This window comes from Aspergillus oryzae, chromosome 6 (genome assembly GCF_000184455.2).
Source record: "Aspergillus oryzae RIB40 DNA, chromosome 6".
Lineage (NCBI taxonomy): Eukaryota > Fungi > Ascomycota > Eurotiomycetes > Eurotiales > Aspergillaceae > Aspergillus > Aspergillus oryzae.
In genome coordinates this window covers 1005654-1022784 of record NC_036440.1, presented here as the reverse complement: position 1 = coordinate 1022784, position 17131 = coordinate 1005654, and the positions used below count along the sequence as shown (strand labels likewise).

Genomic DNA, 17131 nt, shown 5'->3' with positions numbered 1-17131 from the left:
TCTTCAGAATGGTTTTCAGTTTTGCTATGTTCCCTCCTGAACATGTTAAAGTTTTGTAAATCGGAACTGGACTGAACCAAATGCCCAAAATGGCAAGCCAAATCCTTACATTATCCAACGCTATCAGCTTGTTTTTGGACATATACTACCGGATATAACATAATAGCTGATGGCTAACGGTTTCTTGCAGATGACATCCGTTTTGTGTAACTGTCAGCGTGCACAAGACTTCCGATATTGGAAAGCAGACCCTTATCGATAAAGATGACCAGTACGCGAGATTCCCACTCCTATGCTGTAAGTAATCTCAATGTACAAGAAGGGAATCGATTTGCTAATATGACCATCGTGCAGTGTGACGAATGCCGCTTGCGCAAGTCCAAGGTTAGATCGTGCCTCCCACACGGAGGGACCAATTGGTGGAGTCGAAACTAATGTTTGACCCAGTGCTCCAAGGAGAAGCCGACTTGTGCGCAATGCAGGCAGCTGAACAAGGAATGTAAATATAGTCCGAAAATTACTCGGAGCCCCCTAACGCGACAGTATGTGCTCCCTTTGCAAGAAGCCTGTCCTTCTGACTGACGCCCCATTCTAGACACCTGACCTACGTGGAAGACCGTCTACAAGCTTTTGAAACAGCTCTAGGTAGACTCTTCCCAGGTGGTGATCTGGACGCAACGGTTCGATCACTCCTGCACGATCATGAAGGCCCAAAACCAGCCCCATCGTCTAAATCCTCTTCCAGGCATTCTACTCCTGCCAAAACCGAAGCAGACAGGACAGAACCTGCTCCAGAAGCCCTCCCGCAACAGGCAGATGGATTTGATTGGACTGAAAATAAAATTACCGTCGGCGATCTGACGGATGGCATGGCGGCTCTATCTATCAAGCCAGAGGGTACAGGATATTTTGGTTAGTATCCGTTGACATTGCTCTGTGTTATCTTGCTTACTGACTTTCTTAACAGGGGCATCTTCAAGTGTTGTGCCGCTTCGAGCCCTATTGAAGCACGGTTTTGACTTGAACTTCCCGGTAGGATCAGCAAAACCAAACGCTGGCCCGGAAGGAGTACCCTTGAAGTCTCAGCTTCTGAACAGCGCGCCATCTGGCGTGATTGAGCAAGCTTTCATCGACGCATTCTTCTTGAACTATCACAGGAGCTATCCTTTCGTGCATGAGGCTACTTTCAGAGCTCAGTTCTATGAACAAGCCACTCGCCGACATGGACAGGCGTGGCAGATACTCCTGAACACCATTCTAGCATTGGGGGCGTGGAGTGTTGGAGACGACAACTCAGACCTGGATATCACTTTCTACCAGGAAGCCAGGGGCCACTTGCAGCGAGTGTCAGTGTTTGAAACCGGCAACCTTACTCTCGTTCAGGCACTGTTGCTCTTGAGTAACTACGCGCAGAAGAGAAACAAGCCGAATACTGGGTGGAACTTTCTAGGCTTGGCCGTTAGAATGGCTATGAGTCTTGGCCTTCATAAAGAATTCCCAGGCTGGAAAATAAGTCTCCTTCAGAAAGAGATGAGGAGAAGATTGTGGTGGGGAGTTTTTATCTTTGATAGCGGTGCTGCGAAGACGTTTGGTCGACCGATACTTCTTCCCGAGGAGAGTGTCATGGACGCAAAGCCTGTGCTCAACATCCAGGATGATGTAAGGATTCTTGCGATTTATGCATGAGAAGGTTCTAACAATGACAAACAGGCCCTGACCGCGTCAACGACAACACTGCCCCCGGAAGTCAACGGTCCAACTATTTACTCCGGAATGATCGCTCAAGCCAGGTTCCATCTGCTCACAAATAGCGTCTATCAGCGCCTCATCTCCACGCCGCCTCTTACCCCGGAAGAGACACGAAGTCTCCAGAAACCCTTGGAGGAATGGTACAACGGTCTTCCCGATTATTTCAAACAGCCAAGCTTTACATCAGAATCCGATCCTTTTGCTTTAGTTCGAAATCGGCTTATGTGGCGACACTGGAACCTCCGGGTTCTACTGTATCGACCGATCCTCCTTCGCTGGGCTTCGAGACGATGGACACCTGGTTCATTTAATGAACCGGAAGACCCTCTTGAAGCCGAATGCAGAATGCTGTGTCTTCGAAATGCTCGTTTGACTATCTCCTCAATCAGCGATTTCATGAGCAACTATCTCTGCACGAGAATAGGAGCATGGTATATGCTCTACTTCTTGTTTCAAGCTGGTGTCATCCCTATCATCTTGCTTATGACAGACCCTACCAGTACGGATGCCCCAGCTTGGCTTCAGGACATTGAAGCTACTAAGAACCTGTTATTGCATCCTTCGCTGAGTAGCAATCGACTTGCAGCTCGTTGTCTGCAGGTCATTAATCGGCTTTGTTCACCTGCGTACGCGGATACCGCCGCTGATAGGCCAGCAGGCCAGCCGCCTATCTTGATGCAGTTTCCTGACCAGCTGCTTAACGACCCGACATTCGGTGCTATGTTCCCGGATGTTGATCAGGAACTGAACTTAGGCGGGATGGACTTCTCTGATTGGGTCAATTATACCCCACAGGCCCAGTTTCCTTGAATGAGCGACGGTTACGATACGGTGGCCACCAGGACCGTAGACAGTATCTTGGGAAATGGTTGTATCGTATATAAATAGGTGGAATTCTTCCGCGATTACAATAGCGACATAATCGTGAGATATATACCGATTCCGGAAAAGCAATGTTGGAAACGTGCACCGCTATGCGCGAGGCACTTACTGAGGGGGCGAGCCTCAAACGTACTCTTCCTGCTGTACGGAGGGCTTTACTAAGGTGTCCTTATTAGGGCCCTGCGTACCACGGAGCTCGGCCTCAATCTGAACAATGCGTTGTTTCTCTTCGTGGGCTGCTGTGTCTCCGAAAATAAGGTCCATATCTTCCAAAGTCTAGTAACGGGCTTCCGTCAGTCCAGGACAGATCTTGAGGTACGGTTATAAAAATCATGAGCCACAAACCTTTCCACGGGTCTCCGGAATACAGAAGAACGTGAATGCCAGTGCAAGGAGACAGAATGCCGCAAAGAAGATATAGGTACCCCAAGTGATTGACTCGAGCATATCAGGGGTGATCAATCCAATGATACTAGTATGCGATGTCAGCCAACGATCAATACGAAATTCTCAAAGAAAAATTCAAAATCAACGCACAAATTGCACATCCAGGTCGCCGAAGTTGTGATTGAAATGGCCTTAGAACGGATAGAAAGGTTGAAGATTTCTGAGGGCAGGACCCATCCAATGGGAGCTATATTGTACCTAGTCAGCAATTGACTCTTTCTCAACACCAAAGGAAAAAGGAAACCTGTAAGGGTAAACTAACCAAAAGAGTAGGAAAAGTTAATATCGTAAATATAAATGAAGGCAATACCTGCCCACCCAGCGGATTTATGGTTGACCAAATCGGATCCATACGCCCCGATAAGCGCACCCACAATCACCAGCGAGATACAGGTCCCTACAGCACCAGACATGAGTAGAACCCGACGACCAATCTTATCAATCAAGAAAAGCGCCGGCAAGGTGCTGAGACAGTTAACAATGCCGTACACACCCGTCGCAAGAAGAGAAGTCTAATCACGTTAGAAAAGAGCCCAGGCAAATCAACACCAACAAAACCAAGAGTATAAACATCACATACCGTATTCCCATCCAAACCCAACTGCGCAAAGATCGTCGGGGCGTAGTATATCATAGCATTGCAGCCCATAAACTGCTGAAAAAACATCACACAGCACCCGATAGCCAGCCTCTTGAACCGCGCCCACGTCGTCAAAAACGACACATACTGCGCAGCATGCAGCCGGAGGCCAGATAGGCCCGGGAAATGGTCCCGGGCGAAAGTGTTTTCTAGCATAATCGACGCCTTGATCTCGAGGAACTCATTTACCAGCGCAGGACTGTCTCTGGTCTGGCGGCGCAGCTTGGAGAGGGCTGTTAGGGCTTCGTCGTCGCGTTCTTTCATTGCCAGCCAGCGGGGAGAGTCGGGGAAGAAGATAATGCCGAGGCCTAGGATGAGGGCTGGGAGGATTTGGATGGCGAGGGGGAGACGCCAGGAGGCTTCGGATTGTCCTGTGCAGCCGTTGGGCGGGACGTCTGTGTAGGGGTTGAAGGTGGGTGTGGTCTTTGTATGGCCTGTGTAGGGGGTGTTGGGGGCGCAGCGTGTGCCGCCTATGTAATTTGTGCCGTAGTCGATCCAGTAGCTAATTAGGATGCCGATTGTTATTGAGACTGTTTTTTGGGTTGTTAGTGTATTGATGTTTTTGTGAGGGGGTAGAATGGGCTTACGTTGTTGGAGGACGACGAGGCCACCACGGATCTCGGGGATGGAGACCTTTATGGGGTGAGACTCTGGTAAATTTTACGGAATGGGTTGAGGTGCTATACCTCTGAAATGTAGAGTGGCACGATCATGGTTAATTGGCCAACGGCTAGACCGGCAATTGCACGTCCTGTGCTGGTGTCAGCATTGTTGATGGCTCTTCGCATGCATGTCACGTACCGACGAAGAGCATTGGGATGTTCACGGCACCGCATTGGATAGCTGATCCTATCACGAAGATAACGACGGCGACATTCATAGACAGTTTCCGGCCCAATCGATCTGCGATTGGGCCGTTGATTAGAGATCCGAACCATGCAGCTACACTATGTCAGTTATGCTTTGTTCAGACTCCAGAGTCGAGATTGTGAGCGCATACCGAGGAGCAGTGTCGACACAAACCATCCCTTGAAGCTACTGTCTGTGTATATTCGAGGGAATCGAGCTCCAAAGGATTCCATTGTAATGACCCCCGATACCACGCCCTGATCATATCCGAAGAGGAGACCTCCAAGAGTTGAGAACTACAACAGATATCACAATTAGCCTCCTCTGCAAATCGTTATACTTATATGTCCTCACCGAAGCAACGCCCAGTAAATAGGGATTCTGGTAGATGAGGGCAAAGCCCCCTCGAGAGGAGTGATCTATAACTGTTGATTCCATTGCTACTCAGCGTATTGTATAGTGGCACATAACGAAGTAGTGCGGTAGATACAACAACGCTCTATATACAATCTGTTCTCACGATTGTTTTCGGTCGACCTCCGAGGGGTGAGTGAGGCTGATCGCACGACAGTGCTCCGTTCCAGCCTGAATATCATCTATAAGGGTAGCGGAGGGCAGTGTTCCGACCAATAAGGGAGTTGAGCAACGGGCGGACGACATCATGAGATGCGAAAATGCGGGGGAAGGTTAAATGCCGATCTCCTTCTCTCGGCCACTTCGGCCACTCAAGACGGCGGGATTCCGACTCGCGCATCACCGGGATGTCTAGAGTTGGAGATCTCTCCTTGTTGTACAGACGGCAAGCCAATCCATTGGGGTCGTTGGAGACACAAGTGTAACATCAGTTCTCAAAAAGAGTTTAAAGTTCCCATCGGCGATTCCTTGTCACTGCCTTAGGGTGTAATCCACGAGCTGTTCGGGAAGATATGACGCTTCGGTCGGCCATGGCCCGATGTTACAAATTCCGGATGTCAAAGAGACTTTTGGTGAATGGTATTAGTATTGGAAGAACTTGTTCTGCAAAACCTTCTAGTGATCATGCTGTGAGGCGTAGCTCTGTAAAGCAAGGTCTAAAAGACCTGGTATAAAGTGTTCCCGTTTATACGGATCTGATTAAGAATAAACCGTCAAGCTCATAGCATACTTTGGATTGCCAGTCGACTATGCAGCTTGATGTCGATACTGCCATTGACCTCCTCAGAGAATGATTAGTATGCATGCACATCGTTAGTTTGCAGTTTCATGGTACAGTTCGGTCCAAACTCATAGATCAATGAGTCGGCGAGATCATGAATCCGCTTCCTCATAGAATAGCCTGAGAAGGTCAATGGCAGAATAAGCGACACTGGGTTTCCAATCACTTTTCACAGTCATGCTGGACTGATATCACATGACATGACATGTTCATTCTCTCACATATTTGAGTAGATTAATAACCCATCGACAACTTACTGAACTTAACACCCTTGGCAATATCCTCCATGGCACATGCCCATAACCGATAGCAAGGAGCATTCCCCACATCACTTGTTCCCGAAGAAAGACTAAATCAAGCCATCAGAATGTTTGCGGACCCGCGTACAACAATTGATCCAGAGTATGGGTCTGGTCGGCCAATCGGAGCCCGTCCTCATGAGTCATTCTCGCTCATTCTTACTAGCGAATGATGGTGGCGGTAATCATTCTGTATGCAACATGCATACGGTTTCGATACAGGGAGCATCATACATCCATGACATGACAACAACTTTCTAGTATGATCTAGTATAAAAGATGTAGGGCTTTCTCGAAGTAGACGTTGAATTAGACTATATTGGAAAAGCGAGTCATTTCTGATTTGAACCCGATTTATTGACGAAGTGGGTTAGGACGTTGATGTCTGGCGTATACTTCTGATATACCGTACGGTACGGAAATCTCATACTTACACCGTATGTTATGTACTACCTTTCGGGACGATCCATGGAACCTTGATTTAACAGGGTCAGTTTGAATCCACTCTGTTTTCCCTTTACCCCCCATACTGCCGTTTGATCTCCACACTTCACTTCTACGGGCATGAAGAAGAAATTCATCTCTGAAAGATTCAAGATTCTATATCCTACACATGAAGGATTAAATTAATCTGTCGACATCGTCAGAGTCCCACTTACAATTCTCTCATTCTTTTGCACTGCAACGTCTGGATGATCTAGTTTGCTTACTGTGTAATCCTTGCAGGTATTATTTCTTACGGGAAAAGGGGCGCCAAATGGACAAACAATGACAGCAAGATCCCTCTCAATTATAATATCACTAATCTATATATCCAAAAGAATAGAGCAAGCACTATTTCTTTTCCCGCCTGACAAGACATCTCAGGGCTTCCGTTTCACCCTCCAGCTTAGAGACGCGCATCTTTAATGCATCACGCTCCTCTTTGACTTTGCGCAGTTCCTCTTCCAGACTCTTCATCTGATCCACTCGCCTTTGGCGATACCGACGAGCAGCCAGGGTGTTCTGCTGGCGCTTCTCAATGCGAGAAGCGCTAGTAGATTTTGCAACACCAGAAACTGATGGAGTAGGAACAGAGTCGCTGGAAGGAGACGATGAGCTGGGGGATGATGTCATTGTTGCGGTTACAGGCGGAGGCGGAAAAGTGGTAGCGGGCTCAGGACAGTAATCTGTGGTTGGTTAGACACATCATATAGAGCAATCCGAATGAGTTTCTTGGACGAACCTTCAGGACATGTCAAACCAGCGTCAAGGCATTGGAGGAATTCTTGGCAGTCATTAAGTTCCAGGATTGAAGTAAGATCATTATTAACAGGAGTAGGCAGGGATTCTATGGCGGGTGTCGGATAGAGAGAAGTCGAATTGGCTATCGATGGCTGATAACCGGCATCGAGCGTAGCCCAAGTATCCCAAGACTCGAGGCCGGTGAACTCATCACCGGACGGTTTGAATTGTGAATCTAGGGACGACTGCGGAGAGTAGGAATGAGGATTGGGGTGATATAGCGGATCGTAGGATTGCAAGTAAAGGTCTGCGGGATGAAGGTGGTTTTGATGGGAATCGTGACTACTGCCGCTGCGGCTGGTAGCAGAAGAGTGCTGCAAGCTGAATGCATGCCACGGCGGTGGACACTGCGGTGGACATGATTGTATTGCGGGAACGGGCCTCTCTCAGGCCCGTTGGGGTCTTGCTAAACAGATAAAAGAAGGTCGCTCTAGTCCTTCCTGCAGGACTGATGGTGATGTTGAAAAGAAAGAAGGTAGCGTAGGGTGGGATTGAATCGTTTTATCTATGGCCTGAGGGGTGGCTGAGTCAGCTCAGATCAAAACCAAGTGGAAACTCTATCCAAGATCCACTGCGCGGTTCTGTAACAGTATCGTAATACCTTCCAGAACGATACAGTATTGAAATCTATCTGTTCTATCAAAAGGGATCATAGTACTATGTAGTGGTAGAAGTAAGCAGGAATTCTTCGCCCATGCAATAAATCGAATCAAGTTGATTGTCCCAAAGGAAAATCCTCTCGCTTAATCTCCCTGAGCATCATTCTGTTGGACCAGTTCATACGTACAATCATATTAGCCATATAAACCAACCGGATGGAAGTTTGATCCCTGAAAAAAAGATGTGGGCCCACAGGGAGCAAATGGCCGGACGTCTAGAATTGCGCGTCGGAGTCCCCGATAATAGACCCTTAATCTCTACTACCTAGTAAGTTGGGGCTGTGTCCAGTCATTTTCACTCAAGGACTTGCGTCACAAAACAAAATATTAACCCCAATTGAATCCATTTAATTAGACTGTCGAAAGTCCATGTAAGAACTAAACCCAGCCACTGAGAGTCATGGTTCTTTATGCCGCACTCTTGTGCACCCCCATTCTCTCAAATACTATCTAGATCTGAAAGCACGAAGGTGTTGAAGGACATATTATCCTCACGCAGTGAAAAACAAAGCGACAGAGACTCCTCAGATATTGGATTCCTTCCATCGTCAGTTTGGGAAAGCACAATATCCCTAGTTGCCTCTTATACAGCCTTGGGAGTCAGTTTGAACCTCAAATCTCCTTCGATCACTTCCAGAGACCCGGCCGTATCTGGCAAATCCCAGAAGCTTTATCATCACCGATCTCAAAACTGTATCAACCTAAAGCTTGCCACCGAACTGCTCCCCAAGAACCAACCCTCTGCGTTGTGTTGCAATGTTGATGGCATGATGCAGTATATCTATAACCTCCCTCATGCCTTTATATGTATCATGGCAATAGTAAACCATGACAGGGGTCCTGGGACATACTAAAATGGAATTCCCAATACTTAGGGAGCCTAACAAGATGCAGAGTCCATCATAATGGTAGGTAAGTCTATCTGTAGGTACCTCGTATGTGAGACATCTGAGATCAAGATTACGCCTAGGAAGAGCGGCGTATGTTTCACCTGATCCTATCAAGAGTACACTCTGAAAAGATGCATTGATTTACTGTCTCCGAGTAATTACAGCCAAACTCCAATTTGCTTCATACATGGAAAGGTCATCATGTCGGTAGAAATCCCCCGATCAAACATGAGGACAGGAATGTTTTCGTTCATTAGAGAGACAGAATTTAATAAATAGCCTCCACCCAGATAATGTCTGTTGTAATGATCTGAAACGCAAAACTTGAAAATCACGCTCATACCCATGCAACGCGCAAGACAGACGCTAAGCAACAGACTTACAGACAGATCAATAGATGAAGAAAAGAGATAAGGAAGCGAGTGGGGGTGTGAACTCTCAATTGTACCGAAAGTAGATGACACAGTCAAAAGATCCTTCGTCGAGAGTGGCGATGATGGCCTGCCCTTGATAAAGCGCCGGTCAGAGAGTCTAGGAGCTAGTCAACGAGCGTAGTGTGGGGTCATTGAACGCGAATCATAGGAGAGAAAGATTTGGACGTGATGCTCCGTGGCGACCTGAATTTGGGGTATTTGTGTATCAGAGTTGGGAATATACTCGAGGATCATTTGCGAGATTCACTAGGTTCCCAATGAATTGGTTCAAAGTCTTGGTTCTGAAAATGTGCTTGATTATAGGGAGAGCTACCCAAATATTAGTGTTTGGTTGTAAGGGTCTGCAATGGAACGGACATACTTTTTAAATGGCGTCGTGACTGGGAGAGAATGGCTTAGATTAGGCTTCATAACCAGCGGATTCAACCGAATCTGTGGCCCGTCCGACGAGCGGCTTGGTAAAGAGCTCATCGGCGGAGGTGCTGACATCCGAGGAGGTGGCGGAGATGCCATAGGGACAGGCGGTGAGGTGTGTATGGGAGGTTGGTAGACATCTGGAGGTGACGAGACTTGGAAAGGACTGGCCGGGGCGGCAGGGATCGGAGAGGGGGCAAGCCCAAAAGTTGGGTCCATCATGAGATTCGGAATAGACATTAAACTTGAATTTACATCGAATGAGAGCGCGCCTTGGTCCCAGGGGGTGTAGTTAGAAGTCATCGCGTATTGATAATTGACCACAGGCTCCATATTCACAGTAGTTTCAGCCTGGTAGAGCAAGTCATAATGACCCCTTTATAGAATATTAGCGCATTCTGTGAGCCTTGCAAAGGGTCATCATCAAAGCGTCGACTCACGGGCGATAGAGTAGACGAATAGTCACAACACTAGGCCGGGCGGGAGTCAACATGTGAGGAGTCACTGCGTCACCTTCGCTGCGGTCGAGATACAAGATCTCAACAGCGAATCCAGCAGGCTCGACCACACCATCAACTAAAGCTTGGAGGCCAACTTCGTCAATCTCTGTCTTGACCGTCTCGATTCGGGTTGCGCAATACTGGTCCACCGGCAACGAGAGAAAAGCCTGGTAGCGGTGAGGGTTGAGTTTCATCCACGCACTTGTCAGGATCTATTGTACTCGCAAAAGTCAATCATCGTTGGTCAGAGAAGCCCCGAGCGCCTGGTATTCATAAGGGGAGGAAACAGGACAGCATTCAAGGGTTGCAACTAACTCTGAAATGCGTTATGATGGCACTCGAATTGTATTCATTATTGAAAGCGTCTACGAGGAAGGAGTCATCGCGGACGCCATTTTGTATCGCCTCTGATATTTGGTTAAATATCTCCTCTGTCGCATCCACGAAAATTTCATACAGGTGCTCCTGTTGGCCGACCTGATTAAGGAGCACATTCATTGACTTGATCCGGAGTAGCTCGCGGTGTACACGGAGCGTGTCTCGTAGGTTGAAAAGATTCTCGAAATATCCGAATGCGACAGCTACATCAGGTGAGTTAGCGTGGTACAAGATCTCAGAAAGGCATGAATCATCACCTCTCCAGCCACAGTTGCCGTCCCCTTTCATGATACGGGAGAATGGGTGAGTTACTGCAAGCGCCTATGGATGGGATAGTTAGCATCGGCAGTTCCGAAGGGATCCCAAGGGGTAGTCACATACGCTAGTCTTTGCGACAAAAGTAGGATCAGCACTCGCATAGTCCATGGCGATAGCACTGCTTGGTTGTTTCGTTGACACTAAAGGGCCCTTGGTTTGGTGTTAGACATGCTGCATTGTCAGTTCAGGGCTGAGGAGGACCTACCTGGATGTCCGGTTCAAACTCATTGGACAGTTTCTGGAACCGCTCCATTTCTTCTGTCGAGAGGGTGTTCATGTTGAAGAAAGAGGAGTTTCCAGGATACACGGCACTTGGTGGAATGAGAATACCCGGAGTTGCAAAAAGCCGATGAATGGGGCGAGTGATGATGATATAAGTTGGTTGTGGAGCCTTGCCTAGCAGGGAGAGGATGATTCAGAGGACCGGGGTGATTCCAAGGGACATCCGCCAAGGACATCGCATATAAAACTCAGGGAAGTTCTGAGCCTTGAGGACCTTCTAGGTGCAGATTCACAACTAATTTGATCTCTTAAATGACGTCCAACAGTGTCAGTCTGCTACGAAACAACATGGAACATCAACGACATAGTGTGATACGCACAAGACAAAGAAGCATCGTTCGAGCAAGGTGATGTGCCCCCTGCTGCGCCCTATGCTCCAAAGAAAATTTGGACCGGATCAGCTCGGCGGATCGTCGACGATGAGAACAACCTACTCATCACTATCTTAGCGCACAGACCAGACAACGGCTTGTAAGTAAGGAATCCAAGCAATGGTACGATCTAGAAAATCAGATGCACCAATAACGGGGGAATACAGGCAAGTGACCTTGGAGAGGAGGAACAATAACCACAGCCGCACACGTTGTGGAGGGTTGTGTAACAAAGCATCAAGAGTGGACAACTGAATCCCAGGCCGAACGAGAAAGAAGCCAATGAGGAGAGCACGAGGAAGGATGAGAAGGGGCAGGAAATGACGGCATGGATGACGGAAAAGGCAGTTGAAGATTAGGTCCCCAGCTGCGTGTAAGCCCGAGAGCTAAACACAGACACACATATCACGACGTGACATCCAAACTGTCTCTGATGAACCACCAACCCCGACAGACGACCTCTAGATCGGTGGTGGTCTGTCCCCTCGTGAAGGTCACAAGGATGAAAGCGAGAACGAATGACAGTGGAAGTTAAATCGGGAAATGATTCCACCTAAAGACCAATGATTGAAGGGTTTAACTCCAATGATAGAGTTACTGGCACATTTCCCTTCTGGCCGAAAGAAAATTGGTGGAAGATTCAAAGGGGTGATTTTTGGTTGTTTTTGTAAAGGTGGGTAATTAATAACTCTATATCAAAAAAGGTAGGTGATAAAAGATCGAACATCAAAAAACATTGAAAAAAAGAAAAAAAATGAAAATGAAAGTAAAGGAAGAGAGGACATGACAGTTTTATTTATCATCATCACAAAAGAACAATAGTGAGTGATAAGGATAGAACTTGAAAAAAATAAATAAAAAGGTTAGAAACAATTAAAAAAAAAAAGGGCTCAGACCTTTTCCTGACGTCTCGTTTACCACAACAGTGCATACACGTGCCTGAGGTGTGTATGCGGATATGTAAAGTGAAGTAGTAGTAGTGGCAGGAAACGATGCGATGGAAGATACTTTTATTGCCCTTGTCAAGGGGGAGGCGGTGGGTGAGATCGATGATGCTCAAAGAAAATAGTAGATATTAACGGGAATAAGATGGAAAGATGACAGGGATCTGAGGGGACCTAGCGAGGAGAAATGGGATAGGGTCGGACGACGATCTGGGTTTAATAAGGGAATTTAATATCACCGACACTTTCGTGGGGAGAAGCTTCTTCGTGGTTGATTGAGGATCGGTGGACAGCGCGGGGTTTTAATTTCTTTAGTAGTGGAATGGCTAGTGGTGAAACTAATAGGGTCTTGTTGGTAGAAACCAAACCACTAGTCACGGTTTGCTCCAGTCAGAGGCTTTGAAAGCAGAAGGTAATCCATGGAGTGCAGCCGATCAGAGGGTTTAAAAAAATAAGAAATTATGGGCAAGTTGAATAGCACACAAACCAATAAAAGAAATACGGTCAGTGGACTTACTTACGACGGGGCTGTCATAGGACGACGCAGGAATGGGAGTTTGTGGGTGGGGAGGAAAAAAGAGAGGGTAAAAAATAATTTAATCAAAAAATAAAAAGAAGAATGAAATGACCTGCACATGAAGTAGAAACTAATGAAAAACCGCCCTGGTTCAAATGTCAATAAAGAGAATCTGCAGCCGATGGGTGATACCAAGGAAAAAGAAAAAAATAAGAATATGATTTAATATAATTCTAGTAGATATTCAAACAAAATTTGAAATATCGTAATTAAAAAACAGACTGAAGCGTGATATAAAAAGAAAAGAGCTCGACTGAAAACCACCAGTCTAACAGGCTTAATGAAGAGAAAGTAATGATCAATGATCATGAATGGAGATGAGGTGGTGGACGTCAGTTAGCGTAGCAAATGCAGCGGAACAATCGGTTAAGTGGTTGATTTGAACTTGTATGGATCCTCAAATGACGATCCATCCAGCTACTTTGTTTTATTTTTCATTATTTTATTATTTTTCTACTTTCTTCCTTTCCAACCCCTCGGTTTCTCTACCCTTTTCAGGGCCCTGATATTGCCGAACTTTCCCTCATCTATCTTTTAATCTATTCCCCTACCTATCCACCAGTGTGAGGTAGGTTTGTACGGAGTACATACAAGCAAATTACCTTACTGCCGCCTTGTCAGGATGAACCCCGATACTACCAAGCACTGAGATTATGCCGCCGCCTCATGATTGGACGGAGAAACACTAGTTGCGGTGACTTGACTTACCCGACATCACCGGTGATATTTCGCAGAAAGTGGATCAGGAGTTTGATAACAACGTCCGGTTCTTCAACGATTAGCATTTTCTCCATGGTGATGACTCAACAAGATGCTTAAACCAAAGTGAAATAGCAAACAGCTCCATACTTCTTCTGCTGTAAATAGCAGTATGGAACAACATCCAGAATTCGGAACGACCATCCGGTCACATTGGATCCAATGCAAATGCCGAACGGTGTTTGTTCGATTGGGGGCTGTGGGATCTTCGGTGATAGTGGTGGTAGTAGTGCGTCTCCAGGACAAAATTTCTCAGATTCCTTTCTTATTTTTCGTAATATTTATTTTACTTCTTTCCCTTTTTTGCCTTTGAATTTTTCTTTCCTTGGTCATGTCTACCTGCGCCTCAACCATCTCCACGGGATTAGGCTGAGGGCTCAGATCGCAACTGTCTGTGCAGAAGTCAACCATGAAAAACTCAGTCAGACAACATGTAATCTCCGTATTTGATAGGCACAAAGAAGGACACAATGAGGAATCGCCCGATCTGAATGCAACGTCCTCGATCTCCATGCAGTGGAAAGCGGCCACATGTCCCGGCATGGATGACAAACGCTGGGTGGAGCGACACTAAGCGGAAACTAACGCCACAGTTGAGAACTTGAGATTCGCTCTAACAAGCTCACTAGTCTAGTCGCCATACTCCGTCCTGCTTTCGGAAGAGGAGTACGAACTGGGTCTTTGCTTACCCCGACTAGTGTTAGAGACGACGACCCAAGGGGGGGGTTACACTTTTAGCAATCGATTCTAATCTAAAATCCTTTCGACAGTCCCTGTTACTTGCCGTCTTGCATGCAGCATACGAGTGCGGAGTAAGTGATACTCAGTATTACTCACTGGCTTAGAATTCCGGGTAACTTTGGGTGTCCCGCTTTAGGAGAAAATAATGGGCTATCTTAACAAGCCCGATGAGAGCTCTCTCCAGTGAACGCATCCCCTATTCCCGTGTCCGATTCACGGTCGTATTCGATGATCGATCCAGGCTTCCAGACCCATTCCCAGCGTCAAGTTAATGTCGAGCTACTCTGTAAGGCCTCCAATGATCGTGATACATCGCCAGTGCCTCAAAGAAGCAACGTTACGATGATCACGCTAGGATCGTGATTATGCGGATAGACATTCTCAATCACCTATAGATTGTACCCTACCATCCTATAACCTGCAGTGCTATAACTCAAATACCATGAGCCACCGGGTAAGATAGTGAGATCAGACCACCACCGTGAGCAATCCTGGTCAGTGGGATGAACCGTCTGACGCCCGCTGGCCCATCCGGCCGGCACACCCATGCCCTCGGCTACCAGCTTCTCCAACCTGTCTGGTTGGAGCGATAATCCGCTTTTTCTTAATTCTCTTCTTCTCCTCTGGATGCGCATAGGGTTTGCCAATCGTCATGCTCAATTTTCCACCGTCTAGGATGATTTTCGATCCAACTAGAAGCAGACTTGCATATGCTACCTCGGCTGTCGCTCCGAAGCCATTGCCCTCTCGGACGGATTTGTGATTTGGTATTCGTCTGTGAGCTTCTTATACCTACTACCTTAGGTACCTATCTTGGGTCGCTTGCTAGCGGTTGCCTCTCTCTCTCTCTCTCTCTCTCTTTCCCCCTCTCTGGTTACATCCCGCCCCGTTGCACATACTCCTCGGGTACCTGAATGCCGGGATGATTTTTGTTATACAGCTGTCCAGCCTAGTCAATCACCCATAGAGAGAGGTCCATCGGACTGGGGTTCGGATTTCCGGCTCTTGATCCTAATCCCAGCGTGCTGGAATACCGCTTTTTCTCCTCCCCACCCAGTCAATTTACCCAGACAAACAGTTTGAAACGCAGCCAACAAAAATCAAATACAACCTAGGCAAATGCACGAAAGACAACCACAACAAAGAAAGTCACCCCTGTAGTTAGAGTTCTGATGTGATCACAGTCACGACCACATTATAACTATCTACAGGTTAGATCGAGGAGACTTATTTGATGTCGCCACTTTCATATGGTTCCTTTTTCCTGGCCTATGGATGACTGGTATGGACGAGTAGCTCAGCATCCACAATCAAGGTACTAACTGGAAATCATGAGAGCTAATGTCGAAAGTGGGTGGATGCGGACCCCGGAGATTCTTCGGTGCCCTAACCGTCCAGACAAGGATGAAGATTCGGTATAACTAATGCTAATATAATGTGGCCGATTACACGCCAAGGATCCTTCCAATGGTACTGTAGGTACCTGACATTGATCCCTATCAGAACCTAAGTCTTCCGACACTGAGTAGGTACCTAAACGACACATAAGTAACATACCTCATCACCAAACGTTAAGTGAGAGCTTCTGTCCAATCGCACCACTATCGCACACGCAGGGACCCCATCGAACTAGCTTCTAGTAGCTGGTGGACTCCTGGAAGCAAACAAACTCCATGTCTACCGAGCATGTATTCTGTATGTCCACATCATAAGCTAACGTTATCGTCACCGTCACCGTCCCTGTATCCACTAATCAAAAAATCAACCCTAGTTTTTCATAAGCGCCTCGGGAACGAACAATGAAAAGCATACAGAAAAGAGGGTAAAAAAAAGAAAAGAAAAGAAAAAGAGAAAAGAAAAGAAAAAGAGAGAAGGCCCACAGGACTTCTCCGTCCCCCTCCTAACATGATAGCCCAACCTTCAGCGGGGCGGACTAGTATTCGATGGCAGGCGGCCAATTGTCGAAAGTACTCCAGTAACCAGGTTCTGTTCCCTCTTGGCAAGGCGAGGGAGAGGGAAAAAAAGAAAATAACTAAATTAACGAACGCACACACGCATATTTTTGCTATTGACTCCGCTCGGCTGTAGTACCCGATAATGGTATGAATTATTACTACCTGTATGTTGTGACGATGGTGGACATGATCCATTCAGTTTAGCAATAATTATCGAGAGAGAGAGAGATGGGCCCCTCCCCATCACACCATTTACATCCAATAATTGCTACCACTTCTGCTAGTTGATCGCCTATTTTATATTGAATCTTTTTTGGAGAATCCCTGTCTTTGTTGTTTTCTTCGCTGAATCATTGATTAGTCCCCATTGGCCATCTAACGCAAGGCGTTTAGTTAACTACATCGGTACGACCCGTGTCTCCATTCCACTATCTCTTACGATTGATCAGAGGTGCTGTCTTCCGGTGGAAATCCGACTTGTCACTATGTTCACCTCCGATATCGACCTTGATATTATCACCCCAGTAGTATGAGTACACAGTACACCTTAAACGTAAGACAATA

The 17131-nt window shown here is 46.8% G+C and overlaps 3 protein-coding genes across 3 annotated transcripts; 1 reads left to right on the top strand and 2 right to left on the bottom strand.

Moving 5' to 3' along the window:
- Positions 1 to 339: 339 nt before the first annotated feature.
- AO090020000323 (putative C6 transcription factor (Gal4)) lies at positions 340 to 2559 on the top strand (the record flags this gene model as incomplete). Its single annotated transcript, XM_023238053.1, has 6 exons — positions 340 to 384; positions 448 to 542; positions 596 to 680; positions 813 to 912; positions 968 to 1659; positions 1711 to 2559. The coding sequence occupies 6 exons, from the start codon at positions 340 to 342 to the stop codon at positions 2557 to 2559; spliced, it is 1866 nt and encodes a 621-aa protein (XP_023092795.1).
- Positions 2560 to 2754: 195 nt separating this feature from the next.
- Positions 2755 to 5005, bottom strand: AO090020000324 (sugar porter family MFS transporter; the record flags this gene model as incomplete). The annotated part of the gene is made up of 10 exons (XM_001824607.1): positions 2755 to 2907; positions 2977 to 3103; positions 3169 to 3265; positions 3341 to 3590; positions 3659 to 4248; positions 4306 to 4351; positions 4405 to 4469; positions 4520 to 4660; positions 4719 to 4863; positions 4922 to 5005. 10 exons carry the CDS (start codon positions 5003 to 5005, stop codon positions 2755 to 2757), a joined length of 1698 nt encoding a protein of 565 aa, XP_001824659.1.
- Positions 5006 to 9116: 4111 nt separating this feature from the next.
- On the bottom strand, positions 9117 to 11046 carry AO090020000326 (OTU family ubiquitin thioesterase; the record flags this gene model as incomplete). Its single annotated transcript, XM_023238052.1, has 7 exons — positions 9117 to 9217; positions 9238 to 9432; positions 9576 to 9637; positions 9690 to 10118; positions 10183 to 10454; positions 10558 to 10941; positions 11002 to 11046. 7 exons carry the CDS (start codon positions 11044 to 11046, stop codon positions 9117 to 9119), a joined length of 1488 nt encoding a protein of 495 aa, XP_023092796.1.
- Positions 11047 to 17131: the final 6085 nt, after the last annotated feature.